The sequence below is a fragment of the Protopterus annectens genome, chromosome 6.part0 (assembly GCF_019279795.1).
Source record: "Protopterus annectens isolate FY-2018-M chromosome 6.part0, PAN1.0, whole genome shotgun sequence".
NCBI lineage: Eukaryota > Metazoa > Chordata > Ceratodontiformes > Protopteridae > Protopterus > Protopterus annectens.
The window spans coordinates 697,547,929-697,573,402 of NC_056737.1; the positions used below are offsets into that span (position 1 = coordinate 697,547,929).

The 25,474-nt window shown below is 40.2% G+C and overlaps 1 protein-coding gene across 1 annotated transcript in view; it reads right to left on the bottom strand.

Annotated features, from left to right (window-relative positions):
• Positions 1-25,474, bottom strand: part of MTHFD1 (methylenetetrahydrofolate dehydrogenase, cyclohydrolase and formyltetrahydrofolate synthetase 1) — a gene marked incomplete in the record, with an annotated part of 1,466,165 nt that overhangs the window by 773,918 nt on the left and 666,773 nt on the right. Inside the window, 1 exon segment of the mRNA XM_044074387.1 lies at positions 4,703-4,805. Coding sequence (XP_043930322.1) covers positions 4,703-4,805 — 103 coding nt within the window.

Below are 25,474 nucleotides of genomic sequence, written 5' to 3' on the forward strand. Positions count from 1 at the left end.
ACTTGTAAGAATGTCATTTGAAGCTGGATGCTTACCCTGGATATAGCCTACTGAAACCTTGTTGCCAGGAGGGCAAAGATGAAACCAATCTAATCTTGTGGTGAACACCTCACACAGCATCCTAACCTTTATGATGGATGGAAATGTAGCAAGGTTTTAACATATCAAAACTAACATTATTTAAAACAGCAGTATAATTCACATGTGTAACCAACAGTGTGCACACTATTAAAATTACAGTTAGTGATCCATGTCTGTATGATCTCTTCACTAGAGATCCACTGAGAGCGTCTTTGTTTGTTCTTCTTTGCTTTTCATGTAAAAATTAGTGCATTTAGAGATCTGCAGCCGGCTCAACCCCCCCCCCCCCCCCATAGCTAAAAGGTTAACTACAGTTACTTATCATTTCTCCCTTAGAAAGCAGCCCCACTCTGGATCTACCACACTATATAGAAATCCTTTTTTTGGTGTGTACATCTGAATTTACATTTTCTAAGCTATCATCTGCTGTCTGAAACTCTTCATTCATAAATGTCAGAGACAACTCCCACCCCCACCCAATCTTAAAACTTTCAGCACAGCATGCAAATTCTGCCTGTCTATGTCAGAGATTACCCAAATCTGATTAGCAGCCTGGGTACTACAGCAGCTAGTGTCAGAAGGATTGGGGGTGGTGGGATTAGTGACAGTTTGTCCATGTTGGGATGGGGTGAGTTGGAAGTGCCCTCTAGCAAGATCTCCTTGTAGCAGAAGGCGTCATAGTGCAACATCTGCATTTGGAACTATGGGAAACAAGCCTGGAAAAGAATTTGTAGCACTCTAACTGATGTTTGCAGTTATGGCTGGTCCAGCAATATGGGTAATGCAAGATACTTTCCAGAAACAGTGTGTGTGTGTGTGTGTGTGTGTGTGTTTGTGTGTTTGTGTGTGTGTGTGTTGGTGGGGCTGCAAATAATAAATATCCAAGTAAGCAACACAGAAAACAGCTCACCACAGACAGCCCTATATTTCCAGCATAGCCAGGTTTAGCTAGGTCAGCAGTAAGGTAGCCACAGTCTAGGGGGAAGAAATTCTCTCAGTCTTGGGGAAGAAGGGTCACATGATATAGGAACAAAAATGTAACAAAATAACATTTTTCAAACAAGTCCCTCTTCACTGTCTTTCAAACCCAACAAGATACAATTATTTCTAAGATAATGGTTAAACCTCCAACATCCATCTGTCTGAATTTATATCCATATTCCACTGCAGATGTATATCTTCTCTTTTATCATTTTAATTTTATTACTTGATTTTTTCTCCATTGTTCAGATGTTCAGTTTTTGATATTACAATCAAGTATATGAATTCTGACTTTGTAATTTTTGTACATTTCACTTTCTGTAAATGTTCACCCCATTTTTTTCTCTGTTGCGTCATGCCAAAAAACGGACAATGGTCCTGCACAGTTATCTAATTAGAAAATAAATAAATATAAATAAAATAGTGCTGAGATAAAAAGGGAGAAATATCTTTTATAAAAATACCTTAATTTAACAGTTTGGCATGGGGGGGGGGTCTTTTATTGGTTTCCACACTTTATAACATTTCCAGAATACATTAATTCCTCTATAGAATCTCTGGTTATTGTTCTTTTTGCAGGTTCCCTAAGTTTGTTAACAACCCCTTCTACATTCTATTACCTAAATTTATTTATTTAACATTTGTTAACTGGGAAAGTCCAAGTAGGACAGAGCCTACTTTCAGTGGAGGCCAGGGGAGAAACTCTCCAGATGCATGTCTTTGGAATGTGAGAAGAAACCAGAGTACTTGCAAGAAACCCAAGCGAATGCAGGGGGACATGCAGACTCTGCACAGAAGGCAACCCAGCCGGGAATCGAACCGGAGAACCTCTTGCTGTGAGGAGACAATTTTAACCATTGCACCACCCACAAAAAATTATACTAAAATTTTTGTGCAGTGGGAGGGTCTTAAGGTGGTACAGCAATCCTCCTCTGGTGCACTATGACTGACATCAGCCCTTCAAATAGTAAGCAGGGATAGCAATCTTTAAAAAAAAATGCTCTGACAAACCAGGACTTAATAAGAATTCTTTCTAACCATTTCAGGATGTCTAAAAAGGACCAGCTGTCTCAAATTGCAAGTAACACTATGTAAATGTGCACTTACAAAATTAACTTTTAAAGCATTTCAGCATTCCAATAAGGCAGGCTGACCTTATCTGAAGGCAGTACTTCAGGATAGGTTACAATCTGTCTTAGTCTGCAGCTCTGTGACAGCATGATGATGTCTGTAGTACCTCTGAAGATGTAATGAGTCTACATGCAACTTTTTTTCCTTTGCTAGTATATAACAGCCCTAAAAAGACAATATAAGCACACTTCTACTACAACTAAACATGAATAATCAAAACGTTTGCAGGACAGCATAATCATCATGCATTTGCTGATATCGCTGTTGAGCTTACTGGATTACATACATCATTTAACTGCACCACATGCAGCATACTTTCCAGCTGAAAAGATCAACTCATTTCAAATGTAAAGACAAAAATGTAGCGACCAAGGGGTAAATGCTCCCGTACCTCAAGCAATTGTATAAAGTAATAAAAAAGTTCAGGAGCAACCACAGGCTGAGCAAGTATATCCACATATAAAAGGCAGCAGTCAAATCACGAAGAGCAACGGTAATTAGTAACGCACACACTTGTTGTCATAAAACGAGAACATATTTATTTAATACAAGTAGGTAAGCGCTTTCACCCAGATGGGCTTCATTAGACCTTCAAACAGTACAACTCATTTAATTCAAAATATATAGGCAATAAAATAATAACATCCCTTCCTATAATGATCAACACTTAAAGGTATACAAACAAAAAAATTTGTCATACAATTTCCAACATGATTAAAATACATAATAAATGCAATACTTATGCAACTATAAAAATATGAATTATACACACTTATAAAAAATTATTAATGTAAAAATATATTCAATTAATTATAAGTCTCCTATTCCTAAGGATGGGCTTAACTGGAATTCTATCATTTAGACTGGGTTTACGGTCTGCCCTTAACCTTACAATCCAATTAAGCTTCATCCTTTCTGTACAATTACGTACATCTCCACCTCTAATGGTAGGATAATTAATCTGTACAACTTGAAATTTATAATAATATTCATTTGATGTATTTATAACATGTTTGGAAAGGGCAGTGCATACAGAACGCATGTGTATATTATACATATGTTCCCTAATTCTCTCCTGTAATTTCCTGTCCGTCTTACCTACATAAAATGCCGTGCATGCTGCACATCTAGCTAAACAAATGACATGTGATGTGGTAAAAGTAGCATGAACATGAAACGTAAAAGTCCGTGAACTGGTGGGATGGAAAAATGGGGTATCATCTAAAAGCCTACAATAATTACAATTGTTACAAGGGAATATACCCACATTCATATTATTAATACTGCTATCAACAGATTCCTTAGGATAGCAAAGTAACCTATGCAAGTTTAACTTATTCTTATAAATGAATTGTGGTGTCTCTCTTACTATTCCTTTAATCTGTTCATCAACCATTAAAATTCCCCAATTATTGAGGTAAATCTCTTTTATCTTATTAACATCTTGTGTGTACTTAATAGATGGTTTAATAATGGAATTCATTGACATTTCAACAGATGGTGTTACACTCGATTTCATTAGAAAAATATGGACAAGCTCTACCATTTCTCAAGTCATATACCCATTCAAAATTCCTAGTCATCTCATCAACCTTATAAAATCTTTGGACCAACCTATTCCTCAGATCGGTAAGTTCTTCTTCGAACCCATTATAAGTAGGGTTCATTCTAGACGCCCGTATGGCTTGTCCCCTAATTATGTTCTTAAAGACGTAACTGGGATGCATACTGGTTCTATGAAGAAGTGAATTTTTATAACAACTTTTTCTATATACACCAGTATTCAATAGTCCATTCAGTAGTCTTTCAATGTACACATCCAGGAAAGCTATCCAACTATCTGAATGTTCCATTGTAAATTTTAAAAAGTTAGATAGAGCATTAATCTCAAAGAAACTTAACAATTCAGCATCTGTACCTCTCCAAAGGAAAAAAATATCATCTACAAAACGAGTATAGAAAATGACAGATCTCTTATAGCTGTCCAAATTAAAAAGATTGTTTTTCTCCCAATCAACCATGACCAGATTGGCATAGCTATTGGCAAACAAAGTGCCCATAGCTACATCATCTTTCTGTAAGTATAACTTCCCATTAAATGTGAAGACATTATTCTCCAGAATGACCTCCACAAAATGCACAAATCAAATCATTCTGCACAGGTGTATATTTATTATAGTCTTTTAAGCATCTGGAGATGCTATCTATACCCTCTTCATTAGGAATTACTGTAAATAATGATTGTACATCCATTGTCACTAACTTATACTGTATCACCAGATAATGTAGAAACTTTATCATATAATGCTAACAAAAATTGTTTAGTGTCTTTCAAGACATACGGAAAAGTCTCTACTAGGGGTCTCAAATGTTTCTCCAGATATAATGACAAGGGCTCTGTGGTCCAACCTCTCCCTGTCATTTCAAATGTAGTTTATTTAAAATCAATTCATTTCAAATGTAGTTTATTTGCAGCAAAATCTTTTTACTATTATCTGTATACACATACCTCTTTGCCATGTGATAGTATCAGGGTCTATATCAAGCCTCACAAATCTGTTTATTTCTTCATCAGTCAGTGTTGCAGGATCAGTTTTTTCAATGTTTAGTTTCTATAACAAGAAATAAAAACAGAATTATATTTTATTGTGCAATACTGACCAGTAGCATACTGACTAACAACAGATGAATACTACTTAGTGTAAGTAGATACTGCAACTTCTCAGTACTATTATCAGCTTCATATATTAGGAGTGTTTTCAGCTTACTTCAAGAAGTCAGGCTTTAGATCATGGTTATACACTGCACTCATATAGTGGTAGCATATAAAGTAACACAGCTGATTGTATTTAGCACATCTAACATTTTGTGGTATATGAAATGCAGAAGAATACTGACATGCCATCTTACCAAAATGAGCCAGAATGTCAAATTACTACAGTACATTTATTTTTTCCCTTGGACTCCACAGATATTTGAGAATCTCAGAGATGATATCTTAGTGAGGGTGGAGGGGTTGCTCTTCAAAGAAAAAAATGTTATGAAGTATATCTTTGCTTTCACAAGAAGCAGTACAACTGACGTATCTGTGCTGACAGGTCATTATTCAGTGGACTGCATTTGTAATGACCAATATCCAGATTTGACTCGTACTATTTTTCATTTCTTCTCCCTTTGACTCTGCTGACACATTAATAGTTCTGCTTAATCTCCTGTTATGGGTTGACTGTAGTATGGGTACACTTCAAAAACAGACTTACTTACGCTACACAGAACTCTACAAATCTGCTGCATTACAGTTCCTCAAGGCATTTTCATTACCAACAGTAAGGCGCATTAATGACAAGCCAATGTATACACACAACAATCTGCAGACAATCAGGCTTGGCTAGTCACCGAAGCCTTTTAACTAGTCATCTTGGTGATACCTCCTTCATTTGAATGGCTAATGTCTTTTTTCACTCTTTTTATCTGTTTCATATTTAAGTTATTGACACTTTTAGCACTCCTGTTTAACTCATGACAGCTTAATGATGTTTTCAGGTTTTTCTGCAGTGACATCCTGCTCACACCTGTAAGCAGGTAATACAACCTACTCATACTTCTTTAATAATTTTAAACCCATGCTACGTACAAACTATTGAAGATGTTCATCTTAAAGCTTACGTGGTGGGGAACATGACTGCATGGACATCTGACCTCTTGAAATATTAATTGTTGTTTATAAAGTATTTATCTATGGTGTCATAACTGTCATGTAGTTCTAAACATGTAAACAACCAATTAACACATACATAACTGCTTAGCCTCATATGAAAGCTCAGAGATGGATAAACAAAGTGCTGCTGACTGCATTCATGTGTGTGTGTGTGTGTGTGTGTGTGTGTGTGTGTGTGTGTGTGTGTGTGTGTGCGTGTGTGCGTGTGTGCGTGTGTGTGTGTGTGTGTGTGTGTGTGTGTGTGTGTGTGTAGCTTGTGGTATTACTGAATTACTGTAAGTTTTTGACAAAATATTACAAATCTAGTTAATCTTTTTTTCTTCTTCTTCTTTCGGCTTTTCCCGGTTAGGGGTCACCACAGCGGATCACCATCCGCTCATGATTGGCAGAAGAGTTTTACAGTGTCGAGTTGCCAGCCCGGAGCCCAACCTTCCACAGAAGGCACACATATGCACACACTCATGCCTAGGGCCAATTTAGTGTGTCCAATCCACCTACAGCATGTCTTTGGGATGTGGGAGGAAACCGGAGCACCCAGAGGAAACCCACGCAACCACAGGGAGGACATGCAGACTCCGTACAGAAGGCACCCCAGCCAAGGATCGAACCGGAGAACCTCTTGCTGTGAGGCGGCAACGCTAACCGCTGCACCATCGTGGCCACCCACCATTACAAACTAGTTAATAACAGTGTTTATTATGACTTACACAATCTGGTTTGGAACTTGAAACTAATGAACACTACCACTGTAAAGATTTGTACGTGCTTAACAGTTTGCAATTTAAATTTCTTTAGTAACCCTTATGGCCTCAGAGAGATATGAACATTTGTTTGAAATGTGAGGCCATAATATGATATAGTCAAAAAGTTTAAGATGCGATCCTTGGGAATTCAGAGTACAAATTTCCAGAGCTCCACTAGAGTAAATGAGTTAAATGGAGGGTAGTGAATGAAATAATCAGTAGCAAGGCTGATGAAAAATGTTGGCAGTTAAGATGGGACCACTAAGTGGCTCACACCCATGTCTACTACACAGCTACATGACAGAGTGCAATGCACCTAACAAAGCTACATAGTCATGTCAAAAATCATTCCACCGTGGTTATTATAGGAAATAACCCTTAGTACATTTTCCTAGTACACTCACAATGTTTCTGATTAGTCACAGATCAGAACACAATGATTTTCCTCACTAACATTAAAACAGAAAATGCATTTATATGTAATTATTTTTATTATATATAATTTTCACACCAAAACAGAAAATCAACATCAAAAGGTAATGCTCCAAGTCTAGCATCTTAAAAAAGTGTCATGTAGGATCTATTTCTTCTTCTCCTCCATCAATATTTTAGTGACCTCTCAGATTCATGCTGCAACATCAAATCTCACATTAACAAATACTTCAGGAGCAAAAGAAAATGACCAGGATTGCATTATGGTACTAAGAAATGTAGTTCCACTGAAAACACTAATGCACACCGACATCCCTTTTACTTAAAGGTACTAACTCTACAGTCACAATACAGCAAAGAAATGGCAGACACCATTTTCACTGAAACTTGGACCCTAAGAAGCCGCATGGCACAGAAGGATAAAGCCCTTACTGAAACCCAGAAGACATGTGTTCAATTAGCAGCATGAGAGCTGGAACTAACATAGTGGGAGAATGGTAGTGAGTGGTCAATGTTGGCTTGTCCACCCTGGGGGAGGGTGGCAGTCTATGCTTGTAGTAATAAGCAGTGCATGAAACTGGCATTCTCCACATTGCATATGCAGTTAGCAGCTTAGTCGGGTGGTTGTTGCTCCTACATGGAGGTCATTGTCCCACTGTACTCATCCCTCATTAGACCCATTATAGAGTACAATACCCCGTTTGGTATGTACCTCATAAGACATCTGCAACAGCTGGAAAAGCAGCAGAAAAACCTCACTAAAAGAAACACAGGCCTAAAGCAGATGCCCTATGCTGACCGTCTAAAAAAAACTCCAGCTATACTCTGTTCCATATCGTCTACTCAGAGGTGATCTCTGCTTAACATACAAGGCCATGTCAAACCCTGAGCTGTTGGACATGCTCCACTTAAAGAAATCCCAATCCCTCAGAGCCACACGCTCCAGGGATCTAAACCTTGTCATCACAATGAACAAAACATGCTGGAGGGATAGGTTCCTGACCCACAGATTACCCATACTCTGGAATAGACTGCCCATACATGTCAAGCAGAGCACCTCCTTGGCCCTCTTCAAAAGGAACCTTGACGATTGGATGGGAGATAGGAAATTCACCCCGGGGATCATGTCAGCCACCCTGCTACACAGGGGTCCAGGGAAGTAAATATTGTGTGAAGAAATATCCAGGGAATTGTTATGGCTAGGCTTGTATAGGCCCTAGGACCGATAGCCTAGTACCAACCTATGAACCTATGCATCTCATGAAGGCAATGATTGTGGGGTGGATAAGGCTGCCACACTGTGGTAGGAGTTAGGGCACACTCCTTGGCATTAGCATGATGCTGCATCAGTATCCTGAATCTTCTGACTGGCCTCTGACGTGGCTGGTGTTGAGCAAGGGGGAGGCTATGGTGGGCCCAGCAGACCCAGCGAAGAATGAGAGGAGCTGGTGACAGCTGACGGTCAGCTGCAGAGAAGAAAAAAAAAACATGGTTCCTGCAGCAGTGCAACAACTTCAGCTCACTAAAACTGTAAAAACATCAGGAAATATATTAACTACAATGTTACTGAAATTGAATGACATTTGTAAACAAAAAGTACAGTTGTGTACACTTACCATAAATGTAGATGTTCGAGTGTATTCACTGTTGCAGTCATTACATTTGGGGTAATCTGCTGGCAGGTTGCCCTCTGGGGTAATCTGCTGGCAGGTTGCCCTCAGTCGGCCTGAATTCCAAAGTTTTGGGTCCTGCATCAGTTGCTGTCTCCTCTTCCATGACGTCAGGTCATCAGGGGTATAAAACAAGCAGCCAACGCCATTTTCTTTAGTTTTTCTTGCCTAAGATGTCAGGTGCCCCCAAAAAGGTAGCAAAAAAATATATATATATATATATATATATATATATATATATATATATATATATATATATATATATATATATATATATATATATATATATATATATATATATACACTATATATACATGCAACAATACAAACTTTACCTTCATCTACAAGCAAATACACCACATAGGTTGTAGAAGATAGTGAAGGAAAGAGAAACTCCAGAATAGAAGGGGGATGGCGGGTGGGTAACCTGGACTTTAACAGTGAATATACTCGAACATCTACATTTATGGTAAGTGTACACAACTGTACTATGTTCTTCGTGTTTCACTGTTGCAGTCATTAAATTTGGGTAGAATACCAAAGCTATGGATGGGAGGCTGGAGCTAAACAGCATTAGGGGCGGCTATAAGGCCCTGCAGAACTGCAGTGGCAAAGCCTGCCCTGGACTTAGAGTAGAGAGGCAAATGATAATGCTTTGTAAAAGTGTGAACAGAACTCCAAGTAGTAGCCTCTAGAATGTCTTTGGTTGGTACTCCTCTGAGAAAGGCTGCTGATGTAGCTGCAGCTCTGGTGAAATGAGACCTAATGCCCTTGGGCACAGGTTTGCCATGGTGTAAGTAGCAGAAATGAATGCAGTGGCTTATCCACTTTGAAACAGTCTGCTTTGAAATAGCCTTTCCTTCTGATCCTGCAGCATATGTCACTAGTAACTGCTCATTTTTTCTTAGAACTTTAGTCCTGCTCAAGTAGAATCTTAGCTGTCTGTGTACGTCCAATGAATGCAGAATCCTCTCCCCCTTGTTCTGCGGATTTGGATAAAAGGTTGGCAGATGAATAGTTTGCTTAAGAGCCACAATGGAAACTACCTTAGGCATAAATGAAGGATTTGTCCTCAGGAACACCCTGTCTGGGTAAAAAATGATAAAAGGCTCCACAGCCATGAGGGCCTGTAGCTCTGAGACTCTTCTTGCTGAAGTAATTGCCAGGAGCAGAGCTGTTTTCCATGATAAGAACTTTAGGTCTGCAGTAGCAGCTGGTTCAAATGGAGGCAGGGTGAACTTTTCCAATACATAACTGAGGTCCCATGCAGGAATTGGTGATCTTCTGGGAGGCCTTAAATTTTTGGCCCCTCTAAGATACTGCTTTAGTAAAGGATGAGAAAAGATTGGTGGCTCTGTGTTGTAATGAGCCGAGATGGAGGAAGCATGGATGTTTATTGATGAAAAAGATAGGCCTTTGTCAAGCATCTCAGTCAAGTATTGTAAAATCTGAGGAATATTTGGATCTGCTGTATCAGTTCCTTGTGCTTGGTTCCAAGTACAGAATCTCTTTCATTTATCAGCATAAGATTTTCTAGTACTAGGCCTTCTGGCTTCCAAAATGACATCCATCACAGCTTTACTGAGAGGTGTTGTTTGAATAAGTACATGATCAGCCATGCTGCCAGGTTCAGTGTTTGGAGCTGATTGTGCAGAATTTGACTGTTTTGCTGGGACAGTAAGTGAGGTATTTGAGTTAAGTACCAAGCTGGGAATTGACACATGTTCCTTAGGATTGGGTACCAGTACTGGCGGGGCCAGTCCGGGGCAATTAGTATCATCTTTTGTTTCTCCTGTCTGACTTTTAGTAGTACCTTGGGAAGAGGCAGAGGAGGAAGACATAAACTGATAGGTTTTTCCAACTGAAGGACAGGGCGTCCACTTTCCATGCCTGTCCATGATAAGTCCTTGTGCAGAATTTTTTCAGCTGATAATTTCGAGGAGAGGCAAATAGGTCTATGTCCGGTCTCCCCCATTTCTTTATTATCATGCTGAAGACTTGTGGATTTAGTTTCCACTCGTGAGAGTCCATAAGGTTTCTGCTTAAGTCATCTGCCAGAGTATTTTGCTTTCCTGGCAGGAATTGAGCTTGAAGATGTACTTGGTAAGTCAAAGCTGTGTCCCACAGTGCTATGGCTAGTCTGCAAAGGGGATATGTGTGCGTGCCCCCCTGCTTGTTTATATACCACATCACTGTGGTGTTGACTGTCTTTATCAGTAGTTGTCCTGGATGAAGTAAGTCCTTGAAGGCTGTCACGGCATTTTGAACAGCTAACATCTCTTTTTGATTGATATGCAGATGCATTTGTTTTGGAGTCCATATGCCCTAAATGCATCTTCCCGCCAGGTGGGCCCCCCATGCATAATCTGATGAGTCTGTTGTTAAGGTTTGGCTGGCAGGGGGTAGAGTGAAAGCCCGTCCCATGTTCTGGTGACATGCCTTTGCCCACCATAGAAACTCCTGTTGTAGGCAGGGAATGAGAGGAATCACCACTTCTAGACTGTGAAAATGTTGACTCCATAAACTTTTTAGGTACCATTATAGTTTCCTCATATGCAGTCTTGCATATGGAATCAGTAGGATGCAGGATGCCATGAACCCCAAAGCCTGCAGAGTTTGTCTTGCAGATAACTGGGTTTTTGTTGCCATCAGTTTGAAGTAAGCAGTCAGTTGCCTTTGTTTGTCTGGCATAAGGAAAGCCATCTGGACAGTTGTATTCAAGCTTGCACCTAGGAATGTTATCTTTTGAGAGTGTACCAGTTGTGATTTCTTTTCATTTATTGTGTACCCTAGGTATGTTAGAAACCTTTTCACAAACGCCAGGTGCTGAAGAAAAATGTCCTTGTTCTCTGCTTGAATGAGACAGTCGTCCAAGTAAGGACACATTTGCATACTTTTTTGTCTGCAAAATGCAATTACTGGTGCCAGGCACTTTGTAAAGACCCTGGGCGCAGTAGATAAGCCAAAGGGCAGCGCAGAGAATTGGTACTGCATAGAGCCAGCCTTGAAGTGGAGGTATCTTCTGCACGTTTCCCTTATTGGGATATGCAGGTATGCCTCTTTTAGATCTAATGTCACCAGCCAAGCGTTCTTGCCCAGCATGGGCAGAAGCTGCTGTAAAGTTAGCATTTTGAATTTTGGAATGTCCAGGTATGTGTTCAAAATTGATAAGTCCAGTATTGGGTGCCAGGCCTAGTCTTTTCTGGGTACCAAGAACAGTCTTGAATAAAAACCTTGTCCTTTTTCCTGTACTGGTACTGGCTGAATAGCCCTCATATCCATGAGGGACGTAACCTGCTTCTGTGCCTCTGCCCATTGATTTTTTGATAGATCCAGCCAACCATTTGCCATTGGCAGAGTATGGAAGTGGAATCTATATCCCTGAGATATTATGTTTATCACCCACTTGTCCTGGGTTATTAACTTCCAATTTTGAGCAAAAAGTGCTAATTTTCCCCCTAAGGGTGCTGCCAAAAGGTAAGTGCTTGGTGATGGCAGAGGGAAGTCATTGAGACTGTTTTCTGTAGGGTTGAGCTTTATCTCCTCCAGATTTGGAGGTAGAAGCACCCCATTGCTTTGACCTGTAAGAATCTTGTGCCTGGTATCTAGAACCTTTAGGGCATCTGGATTTGCCCCTTTGAGCTCTGTCGGACACAGGAAAGGACCAATTTTTTGTAGGCTAGTGTCTACTGAATCTTGGTGGCTGCACTTGTAAGAAGTCTTTTACAGTTTGCATAGACTTAGCTTTGTCTTCCATTTTCTTTAAAACCTCTTCTGCCTTAATACCAAACAGAGTATCATGCTGTAAAGGTGCATCCAGTAATTTAGCTTTAACATGATCAGGTAAATTTTGCTCTTTTAGCCAGGCATGCCTCCTAATCACAGATCCAGTAACTGCGGCCCTGCAGGAGGCCTCTAAGGAATCAAAACCACATTGCAAGGTATGCTTTTCAACTTGTTCTGCTGCATGCAATAAATCCCTGCAATTCTTTATTTTCTGCACATTCAGAAATCAACATCATTTTCTGTTTCAGCAATCCCATAACATGTTGTTGATACTTGAGCATATGAAACTGGCAGTTTAAGGCCCTAATTGCCAAGGTTGCAGATGTATAAACCTTCTTTCCCCATCTATCCAGTGCCCTTGAATCTCTGTCAGAGGGGGTAGGATTTTTTGCTTTTGAGGCCTTAACCCTCTTAGGACCCTGTGAAATAGTTTCAGGGTCAGCAGCAGGGTTTCTAAATAAAAATTTGTGTGAGTCAGGGACCCTGTAATATCTGTCTGGCTTGCTGGGAGCCGGAGGTAAGGAGTCTGGAGTTAAGCTTGACTCCGAAAACACATCATCCACAATGTCTAAAACAGGAGGTATGGCTAAAGGCCTATGCTGAGGGAGAAGAAGGAAATCCCTGAGCCTCTTTTTTGATTTTGAGAAATCTTGACTCTCCCAGTGAAAATGCTCCCTCAAAGTATGCAAGGTTTCTCCAAATGAATAATCCTCAGGAGGTGATGCAGATGGGATAGATTCCTCTGCATCAGAATCCTCATAGGGAGGTACAGATAATTCCTGATCAGAAGAGGAATCAGAAGAAATAGAAACCTGATCTGAAGATTCATATTCAGTGTCTTGCCTAGGCCTCTTATCAGGAGGGGGTTGGGAACCCCTGATCAAGGTAGTTAGGTCTTCAGCCATTTTGATCATCTGTTTTTTGGGCATAGAGGCCTGTGCACGTGGCTCATGCATCAGTTTTTTAGCTTTAGAAGTTGCTTTTGTCTTTGATTTTGAAGCTGGCAACAGTTTTCTATAAAAATGTTGAGGCCTGAATACACGCTCAGAAGCCAGTGCCTGCTCAGCGGCTCCGGACCCATCCGAGGGAGAGACATCCATGGGTACAATACTTTGAGAATCTCGCGGCATGCCAGACTCCACATGGGTCTCGGTACGGGCCTGTGACTTGAAAGTAGCGGGTATCAGGGGCTGCAAAAGCACCTCACTGAGTACCAGCGAACCGGCGACTGGCTTACTAGAAGCTTCGTCATCGGTTTTGGACATCGACGGTCTGTCTCTGTCCTTTTATTTGTATTTTTTATGTACTCTGGTAGTCGGATTGCTATCCAACGACATTTCAGGGTAGTAAAATCTGTTTCCAAAATATTTTGAGGCAAAAATATACCAACGCTTAATAGTGTATTGGTTAAATCTAGCACAAAACCGACAGCCAGGCATGTTGTGATCAGGGCCTAGGCAAGGAATACAGTATAAATGCAAATCCTTATGAGGTATTTGCTTCCCACAAGTAATACAATTATTACATTTTTCTGACATCGGTATGGAGCAAGAAAAAAGTTTCCCCAGTGGGGTACTTAGCTTTAGTGAAGACTTCGGTTCTGAAACTCAAATTTGAATATTTCAGGAGTCAGCCGACTGGCACTTGTGAACTGCTTCTGCTTCGGGCACCGCGTGGCAAGAAAGACTGAAGAAAATGGCGTTGGCTGATTGTTTTATACCCCTGATGACCTGACGTCATGGAAGAGGAGACAGCAACCAACGCAGGACCCAAGACTTTGGAATTCAGGCCGACTGAGGGCAACCTGCCAGCAGATTACCCCTGAGGGCAACCTGCCAGCAGATTACCCCAAATGTAATGACTGCAACAGTGAAACACGAAGAACATCATTAAAAAATAAACTTTCAGTGGAACTATAATACATTTATCTGATACTGCAAAACTTAGTTGAAAGTGTCACTGATTAGACAACATGCTCCTCTGACAGTCATATACTAATTAACATAACAGGAAAGGGAAGAACATTCCAGCCTCCAAATTTTCTTTCACACTTGTGGTCTGAGAAAACATAGCCTTTGATAAATAAAGACCAACAAGGGTACAAAGTAAACTGGGAAAAACCAAAATGACAAGAATCTACAACTGACCTAAAATAAGTTTTACAGGGTTAGGAAATAAGGAAAACAATCATGAAATGTCATTCAAAATCAGGTATGTTAATGACTATTATAGTTTCTTCAGGGCGAACTCAGATAACAAATGCAATAAAATAGAGTCTTAAATTTTTACAAGCTATACCAGTGGACAAGAAGCATTCTGCCACAGAAAAAGCCCTAAAGCTTCTCAAGCTGATGAACATTTTAAAACTGACTGACTCAAAAAAGATGTGGGCTTAAGATATTGATTAAGGGCTGTTTGCTAAACTGAGGTAGTGTAAAATATTTGTTTTCAGTAGTCAGATTTCTCATAAGATCCACTCCCAAATATTTAAAGCCAAGTTGCACACTTGAAAAGAATGTATCGTCTTTGTGAATGTGCAAATATTAGATGGATATCATAATGTCTTAATTGTACTAACAGCAGCCATGGCTGCAGGGAAGTGAGAAAGGTCTTCATGGATAGCTACACTGGCAGAATTTGCTTGATAATTAAGGGCTCTGAAAGTACTAGCTGCAACCAGAGACCCTAGGCAGACAGGGTTTATTACTATGCCCCCTCAATCACACTCAGAGGTATATGTAGAAATAGAAACAACCATAGATTTAATAAAATTCTGACATCTCGGCAAAAAGCCTTCAAGGAGTAAAACACATTATAAAACACTTGCCTTAAATATCTAAAATAATTAACACTTAATTACATAATTAAATAAGCAGCCTCCAATTACATTCTTCATTTAATCCTTGGGGGGGGGGGGGTAGTGTATCAAATTTTAGAATGTAAATAGATTCTTTTAATAACAACTGTTTTTTAACTAAAATTGTGTCAAACTTGGACACCTTTACTTTCTCCAGTATAGTGCCCTATAGCTCCTTGCTATCCTCCTGATGAACCAAATTAAAATGTGCAGCTATCGAACTTTCTTCTTTTTTATTTAGAATATCTCTTACATGTTCCAATAGCCTAATTTTAAAAGGTCTCTTGGTTGAGACGAAATTAAATATTTCCAAAAATGTTTTACCTGATTCACAACTTTGGAACTAAAACAACTGTGTGTTGTAACAAAATAGATGGTGCCATCTTTTTCTGTTCTATTCATTATTTCCTGGGTGTTCCTTCCCCCATAGAAGATATTACTTCCACACACCTTCTCTATAAATCTCTCTCAACTCTTACTGATTGTTTTATACTCATATCCCCTATTTTTAAACATCTCAAGAGTTCTACCCAACTCATAATTTAAATCTCTATCATTGTTACACAATCTAAATAGCTGCAGACATTCCCCAAAGGAGATAGCCTGAAGAGTATGGGGAGGATGGCAACTCTGTCCATGTAGAAATTGTATACCACCTTCACATTTTCTATGAACAGTTGTTTTTAAAGATTTTCCATCTGAGATGTCAAGTATAACATATAAAAACTGAACCCTTGTCCCAGTCTTCAGACCATCAAATTTTAATTCAAATCTATTATTTTGTGGTCCGTCTACAAATTCACTCACTTTTTCTTGTTCCCCCCCTCTACCACAAAAATAAGGTAATCTATGAACCTATGACATCTAATGGCGTGTTTGACAAAAAATTATGTTCTAAACAAACATTTCAACTCAAATAAACCCAAGCTGAGATTAGCATATGTGGGGGGCAAAAGCTGTCCCTATTGCTGTGCCCTATTTTTGATAATATAACTCATTATTGAACTCAAAAAATTGTTAGTCAAACAGAAATATAACAATTCTATAATGTATTCAGTCGCAGGACTGGTTCCCGAAAAGAACCAGGGCTTCAATCCCAAAAATATGTCGAATGCTTGTGTATAAACTTTTTATATCTAAGGTAACCCAAAACATATTGTTGTTCCATTTAACATCACTCACTTTGTGTAAAAAATCAAACACATCACAAATATAGGAAGAGAGGGAACACACTTTAGGTAACAAATAGCTATGAAGGAAGTGCCCAATTTTATTAAAAAAATAATCATGACTTGAGACTATGGGTCTACCAGGTGGCTGCATGAGATTCTTATGTATTTTGGGAAAACAATAGAAATATGGCATCTTGCAGCCTTCTGTTGTAAATTTTCTCTTTACATCTACATCAGTGAAATATCCCAATCTAAAGCCCTTATTTAGCAACTCTTCATATTCTTTTCTTGCAGTATTGTATGCATTAATATCCACTCTTTCATATACATGTCTGTTACTAAGATGTTCTTCACACACTGCTAAATATTGAGTGTATGACATGACCACTAATTTATTCCTTTTGTCGGCTAGCTTAAAGATTATATCCCTCCTTTTACTTACAGTTTGTAAAGCTTTCCATTTCGACAGGGTTAGATTGTAGTTAATGTCATATTTCTTCTTTATAAACTCCTGACATTCATTATTAAGAGCAAAATTCAGCATTTCTGAAAAATGTAGTGCATCCTCATTCACAAACGGAGGTATAAACATACTATCATAATTCACATTACTTGTATCAAAGTGAATATAAGCATTACATTCAGTTTCTGAATTGCATCAATAAAAACGTTCACATAAAGTATCAAGACTATTTTCCATTACGTCCATTGTCTGTTCATTAGAAACATTCTTGAAAAAATATTTCAGATGTAACTTTCTACTCAGTCTAAAAAAGTCACATTTTATCTCATATAAACAGGGAAGAACCGTAGGTATGAATTTCAAACCAAGGTTCAATACTGCATATTCAATGTTGGAAAAAGAATGTCCAGATAAATTCACAACATAATGATTACAGTCAAAAGGAAAGGAATCACCACCATTTCCCTCGTTTATACCGTTGTGGTTGGTACTGTTCTCGTTGCACCATATTTGACTGTTCACTTTGGTGTTTTGTTCCTTGTCTCCCCCCTCTATAATTGTTGAAGCCATTCCAAAAGGTTTAGTTGAACTGTCTAGTTTGCTGAGCTGGATGAAAGTACAGTTGTGTACCTACCATAAATGTAGATGTTCAAGTGTGTTCACTGTTGCAGCAATTACTCTTGGGTTATCTTGCTGGCAGGCTACCCGCAGTTGGCCTGAATTCCAAAGTCCTGGTCCGGCGTCGGTTGCAGTCGCCTCTTCCCTGACGTCAGTGCACCAGGGGTATAAAAGATGCAGCCGACGCCATTTTCTTCAGTTTTTCTTGCCCCAGATGTCAGGTGCCCCCAAAAGGGTAGGCTAAATATATTATGCAAATAAACATACATGCAGTAAAGAAACATTCCCTTCATCTACAAGCAAATACACCACATAGGTTGTATAGAACAGAGAAGTACAGATAAACCCCAGCAAAAGAAAGGGGGACCGAGGGAGGGTAACCTGGACTGCAACAGTGAATACACTCGAACATCTACATTTATGGTAGGTACACAACTGTACTATGTTCATAGTGTTTCACTGTTGCAGTCATTACTCTTGGGTTGAATCCCAAAGCTGAGGATGGGTGGCTGAGCTAAATAGGATTAGGAGAGGCTATGAGGCCCTGCAGCACTGCAGTGGCAAAGCCTGCTCTGGATTTAGAGTAAAGAGGTAAGTGGTAGTGCTTTGTAAAAGTGTGCACTGAACTCCAAGTTGCAACCTCTAAGATGTCTTTGGTTGGTACTCCTCTGAGGAAGGCTGATGAAGTGGCTGCTGCTCTGGTAGAATGAGGCCTAATGCCCTTAGGCACTGATTTGCCATGCTGAGAATAGCAGAAACGGATGCAATGACCTATCCATTTAGAAAGAGTCTGTTTTGAGATAACCTTTCCTTGTGATCCTGCAGCATATGACACTAAAAGTTGCTCAGTCTTTCTGAAAGCTTTAGTTCTGTCCAAGTAGAAGCGTAGCTGCCTGTGTATGTCCAAAGAATGCAGAATGTTCTCACCCTTGTTCTGTGGGTTTGGATAAAAGGTAGGCAAGTGAATGGTTTGGTTGAGGGCCACACTGGACACCACCTTAGGCATAAATGTTGAGTTTGTCCTCAGAGAAACCCTGTCTGGATGAAAAATGATAATAGGTTCCACAGCCATGAGTGCTTGTAACTCCGAGACTCGTCTTGCAGAGGTTATTGCTAGGAGCAGAGCTGTTTTCCAGGATAAGAATTTCATATCAGCTGTTGAGGCTGGCTCAAAGGGAGGCAGTGTGAGTTTTTCCAAGACATAATTGAGGTCCCATGCCAGAATTGGTGCTCTCCTTGGAGGCCTGATGTTTTTGGCCCCTCTGAGGTACTGCCTTATTAAAGGATGAGAAAAGATAGGTGGTTTCGTATTGTAATGGGCTGAAATGGCAGAGTTATGAATCTTAATTGATGAAAAGGAAAGGCCTTTGTCCAGCACCTCAGTTAGGTATTGTAAAATCTGAGGAATATTTGGTACATACGTGTCAATGCCTTGTTCCTAGTTCCAAGCACAGAATCTCTTCCATTTTTCTGCATAAGATTTTCTGGTACTGGGCCTCCTGGCCTCCAAGATAACATCCATAACAGCTTTTGAAAGAGGAGTGTTCTGAATGGCTACATTATCTGCCATGCTGCCAGATTTAAGGTCCTGAGTTGACTGTGCAGGATCTGATTGTTTTGTTGGGTCAGCAACTGGGACGTTTGAGGCAATATCCATGCTGGATCTTGAGACAAGCTCTTTAGGATTGGGTACCAGTTCCTTATGTGGCCAGTCTGGTGCAATCAGTATCACTTTTGGCTTCTCTTGTCTGACCTTTAGGAGTACCTTGGGAAGGAGAGGCAGTGGAGGAAAGGCATATACTGTTAGGTTTTTCCAGCTGAAGGATAGGGCGTCCACTCTCCATGCTTGTTTGTGATAAATCCTTGTGCAAAATCTCTGTAATTGGTAGTTGCGAGGGGAGGCAAACAGATCTATGTCTGGGCATCCCCATTTCCTTGTTATCATGCTAAAGACTTGTGGATCCAGTTCCACTCGTGGAGATCCAAGAGGTTCCCGCTTAGTTCGTCTGCCATAGTATTTGTTTTTCCTGGCAGGAATTGTGCTTGCAGGTGAACTTGATAAGTCAATGCTGTGTCCCACAAGGTCATTGCTTGTCTGCAGAGGGGGTAGGAATGTGTGCCTCCCTGCTTGTTTATGTACCACATGACCGTAGTATTGTCCGTCTTTATCAGTAGCTGTCCTGGATGAAGTAGATTCTTGAAAGCTGTCAGGGCATTCTGAACAGCTAGCATCTCTTTTTGATTGATATGAAGATGCATTTGGCTTGCGGACCACGTGCCCTGAATACATTTTCCTGCCATATGGGCCCCCCAGTCATAATCTGATGCATCCGTTGTCAGTGTCTGTCTGGCTGTGGGTAAAGTGAATGGCAGACCCTTGTTGTGGTGACAGGTCTGTGCCCACCATTGAAACTCCTGTTGCAGGCAGGGAATAAGGGTAATTACTGTCTCCAGGTTGTGGCAATGCTGAGTCCAAACACTTTTTAGATACCACTGTAGTTTCCTCATATGCAGTCTGGCATATGGAATTAGTAGAATGCAAGATGCCATGAAGCCCAAGGCGTGCAGGATTTTCCTTGCAGATAACTGGGTCTTTGTTGCCAACTTTTTGAAGTAAGAAGTCAGTTGCCTTTGTTTGTCTGGCGTGAGATAAGCCATCTGGGCAGTTGTATTTAAGCTTGCACCTAGGAATATTATCTCTTGAGAGGGTACTAGTTTTGATTTCTTTTTGTTTACTGTGTACCCTAGGCAAATTAGTAATCTTTTTACAAATGCCAGATGCTTTAGAAGAATGTCTTTGTTCTCTGCTTGAATAAGGCAGTTGTCCAAGTAGGGATATATTTGAATTCCTCTTTGTCTGCAAAATGCAATTACTGGTGCCAGGCATTTTGTGAAGACCCTGGGTGCAGTAGTTAAGCCAAAGGGTGGTGCAGAGAATTGGTAGTGCATTGAGCCAGCTATAAATCTGAGGTATCTTCTGCAAGACTGTCTGATTGGGACATGCAGGTATGCCTCTTTTAGGTCCAAAGTTACGAGCCAAGCCTTCTTGCCCAGCATGAGCAGTAGCTGCTGTAGAGTCAACATCTTGAATTTTGGAACCTCCAGAAACATGTTTAGTATAGACAGGTCCAGTACTGGTCTCCAGGCTTTGTCCTTTCTGGGCACCAAGAAAAGTCTCGAGTAAAATCCTTGCCCCTGCTCTTGTTGTGGTACTTGTTGAATGGCCCTCATGTCCATGAGGGCTGTAATTTGCTTTTGTGCTTCTGCCCATTGATTGTGTGGCAGGTCTGGCATACCTTTTGCCCTTAGTAGGGTATGAAAATGAAACCTGTAGCTCTGGGACACTATGTTCAAGACCCATTTGTCTTAGGTAATCATTTGCCAATTTGGTGAAAAAAGTGCTAGTTTTCCCCCTAAGGGAGCTGCCAAAAGAAAAGTGTTTGGATCTGGCAGAGGAAAGTCATTGGGACTGTTTCCTGTAAGGTTGTGATTTGTCTTCTCCGCTTTTGGAGGTAGGAGCACCCCGTTGTTTAGGCCTGTATGAGCCTCGGGGCTGAGATCTGCCTCTGGGACGTCTGTATCTGCCTCTTTGTGGCCTCTCTGACACTGGAAAGGACCAATTTATAGAAGGCCAGTTCCTGCTAAATCTGGGTGGCTGTACCTGTAAAAAATCCTTAAATGTCTGCATGGATTTCGCTTTATCCTCCATTTTCTTCAACACCTCTTCTGCTTTAGCACCAAACAAAGTATCATGCTGTAATGGTGCATCTAATAATTTTGCTTTAACATGATCAGGTAGATTCTGTTCCTTTAACCAAGCATGCCTTCTAATAGCAGAACCTGTAACAGCGGCCCTGCAAGAGGCATCCAGTGAATCATAACCACATTGCAAAGTATGCTTTCCCACTTGTTCAGTTGCAAGCACTAAATCCTGCATTTCCTTGTTCTCTGAACATTCAGAATTTGTCAACATTTTCTGTTTAAGCAATGACATTAAGTATTGCTAATATTTAAGCATATGAAACTGACAATTTAAAGCCCTTACAGCCAAGGTAGCAGAAGTGTAAACTTTTTTCCCCCATCTGTCCAGTGCCCTAATCCCTATCAGAGGGGACAGAGTTTTTTGCAGTGGAAGTTTGACCCCTTTGGAACCCTGAGAAATAGTTTCTGGGTCAGCAGCGGGGTTTTTATATAGGAATTTATGAGAATCTGGGACCCTGTAGTATCTGTCAGGCTTAGCAGGTGCAGGAGGTAAAGAGTCAGGGGACAGGCCGCACTCTGAAAATACATCATCCACAATGTCTAGAACAGGTGGAATAGCAAGGGGTCTGTGCTGAGGTAATAGCAGAAAGTCTCTGAGCCTTTTTTTAGATTCTGAGTAATCGTGGCTCTCCCAGTAGAAATGCTCCCTCATGGTATGCAGTGTTTCCCCAAAAGAATAATCCTCAGGAGGAGAGACTGAAGGAATGGATTCTTCAGCATCAGAATCCTCATAGGGAGGAATAGAATAATCCTGTTCAGAAGAGGAATCAGAGGAAATAGAAACCTGATCAGAAGAATCATATTCTATCTCTTGCCTTGACCTCTTATCAGGAGGGGGATGGGAACCCCTGATCAAAGTAATTAGGTCTTCGGCCATTTTAAGCATCTGTTTTTTAGGCATGGAAGTCTGAGTAGGAGAATGCTGTACTTGTTTCTTTGTCTTTAGAGCTGCTCTGGTCTTTGTCTCTGAAGCTGAAGATGGTTTAACATATAACTGTGTAGGTCTGAAGACACCCTCAGAAGCCGATGCCTGCTCAGCAGCTCCAGACCCATCTGAGGGAATGATTTTTGAGTGTCCAATACCCTTGAGTATCCAGAGGCCCAGTCGGCTCCACGTGGGAGTCGGAAGTGGCCTGTGGCTCTGAGGTAGGGGGTGCCAGGGGCTGCGAAAGCACCTCACTGAGAACCGGTGAACCGGCGACTGGCCTAACGGAGGCCTCGTCGTCAGTTTTGGACCTCGGATGCCTATCCTTTTCCTTGTCCTTGCGTTTTTTGTAAACTCCGGTCGTTGGCTGTTCTGATGGCATTATATAATTAAACCTTTGGCCAAAGTAATGAAATGCAAAATCGAACCGACGCTTAATAGTGCGTTGGTTAAATCTAGCACAAAACCGACAGCTAGCAACATTGTGGTCAGGGCCTAAGCAAGGAATACAGTAAGAGTGAAAATCCTTATGAGGTATTTGCTTCCCACAAGAAATACAATTGTTAACTTTTTCTGACATCGGTCTGGAGGAAGAAAAAAGTTTCCCCAACGGGGTACTTAGCTTTAATGAAGACTTCGGTTCTGAAATTCGGATTTGAAAATCTCAGGAGTCAGCTGACTGGCACTTGCAAACTGCTTTTGCTTCGAGCACCACACGGCAAGAAAGACTGAAGAAAATGGCGTCGGCTGCATCTTTTATACCCCTGGCGCACTGACGTCAGGGAAGAGGTGACAGCAACCGATGCCGGACCAGGACTTTGGAATTCAGGCCGACTGCGGATAGCCTGCCAGCAGGATAACCCAAGAGTGATGACTGCAACAGTGAAATATGATGAACTTCTGGGGATATTCACCATTTCCTCCATCTTCATCTTCAAAAGAAGTGTAGCACCCTTCAGATGCCTAGAATGAGGAGTCATGGTATTGTACATCACTTCCTGCTTGTGTAAATTTGATGTGATTGCATTTTTTATCTGACTGGCTCTTGTTGAAAAAGCTTTTCCATTTTCGTAGTCCCGCAATTACGAAGTAACTTGCCCTTCTTTCTGTCAATCAGTTCCATTTCATAACCTTTCAATCTGTTGTTAATGTCAACTAAAAACTTGTCCAAAAAATCTGCACTAGAACCCAAAGACAGGGTACAACACATGGTACGAATGTGTTCTTTCAGCTCTTTCTGTCTTATTCTATCTCATTCTAGCAAGATGCTGACCCATTCTAAAGTGCACTTATGAGCGGCTACTACCCACCGCTTATAAAATAAAGCATCTGTTTCATTTTCCAAATTAAAAGGCAGAGAAGGGTCTTTCAAAATCCTTAAACCTCTAGGGGTAATGTCTAAATCAAAATATTTCTGTATACTTTGCAAGTTAAAATATGTTGTAGCCTCTTTCAAAATGTCTCTCTCAAGTTGTTTAAATAAGGACTTACTTTCTGCTGGAAGAGATGCTGGCAGCTTGCGACCCACATTGTTAAATGGTTTGCTGCACCTTCTACTTCTCTCTTCTGCCCATCTTTCCCACAATTTCTTGATATTCACTCCACCATCATTGTCCTGAATACCATTGCATTCTGTAGTATTTACCAGGAAACTGTCCATTGACCATTGACTGTTATCCGTGAGCCCCTCACGGAAAACTCGAGACAAGTTAAAAGATGGATCAATGGCCATGTGAATGAGTGACCAACAATTGCAACAACTGTAGAAACTGGAATGAAATAGAAATGGCCAGCCAGTATACCAAAATAGATTTAATAAAACTCTGACGTCTCGGCAAAAAGCCTTCAAGGAGTAAAACACATTACAAAACACTTGCCTTAAATATCCAAAACAATTAACACTTAATTACATAATTAAATAAGCAGCTTCCAATTACATTCTTCATTTAATCCTCAGCGGGATAGAGTATCAAATTTTAGAATGTAAATAGATTCTTTTAGTAACAACTGTTTTTTTTACTAAAATTGGGTCAAACTAGGACACCTTTACTTTCTCCAGTATAGTGCCCTATAGCCCCTTGCTATTCCACTGATGAACCAAATTAAGATGTGTAGCTATCGAACTTTCTTCTTTTTTATTTAGAATATTTCTTACATTTTCTAATAGCCTAATTTTAAAAGGTCTCTTGGTTTCCCCAAGATACAATTTATCACAAGGGCATCTGAGGGCATAAACAACACCCTCTGTGTTGCAATTAAAATGGTCACACACTTTAAAGAAAATATTATTGATTTTCAAAAAATCTTTAACCACAAATTTATAAACTTTACACCTACCCCACGCAAATGTTCCATGTGTAGTTTAAGAATGTAATATATTTAAAGGGGGTTTACTAAACCTACCCCTTACTAGAAAGTTTTGTATATTTTTTCCTTTTCTATATGAAACAACCAACTTCTCATTTAACCACTTCAACACACCTTGAGACAAAATTAAATATTTCCAAAAATGTTTTACCTTATTCACAACTTTGGAACTAAAACAACTGTATTTTGTAACAAAACAGATGGTTCCATCTTTTTCTGTTCTATTCATTATTTCCTGGGTATTCCTTCCCCCATAGAAAGTATTACTTCCACTCACTCTAAGTATATGTAGAAATACATTGAAATGATAATGTAAAATGCATTTGCCTCTGTGAAATGATTACGGCAAGAATGGCCCTCTACAAATCTAATGGCTTCTCTTTTGATGAAGTATGTTGTTGAATTCTTATAACGTTTAATCCCACAGAAATCTGAAAGACTACAGAGTCTTCTTTTGATCCCTTGCAAGTAAAGTACAATTGCGCAAAAACTTAACCCTAACAATTACTCTTACTGGTCACTGTTGCAGTATTAAAATACTGACAAGTTATCCTGCCCAAGGTAACTCAACACCTGGCCAGCATATCAAAACAAAAGCCTTCCTGATACATCAAATGTCTGGCATATGACCTAAGCCTGTGGATGTAAGGGTGCGTAAGTGAACATCTGGGCATAAGAACCACAGACTATCTACAGCCAGAAGAACCTGTAGAAGCCTGAGGGATGGCCATTAGGGCTTGTAGCTCAAAATGCTTCTGGCAGAGGTAA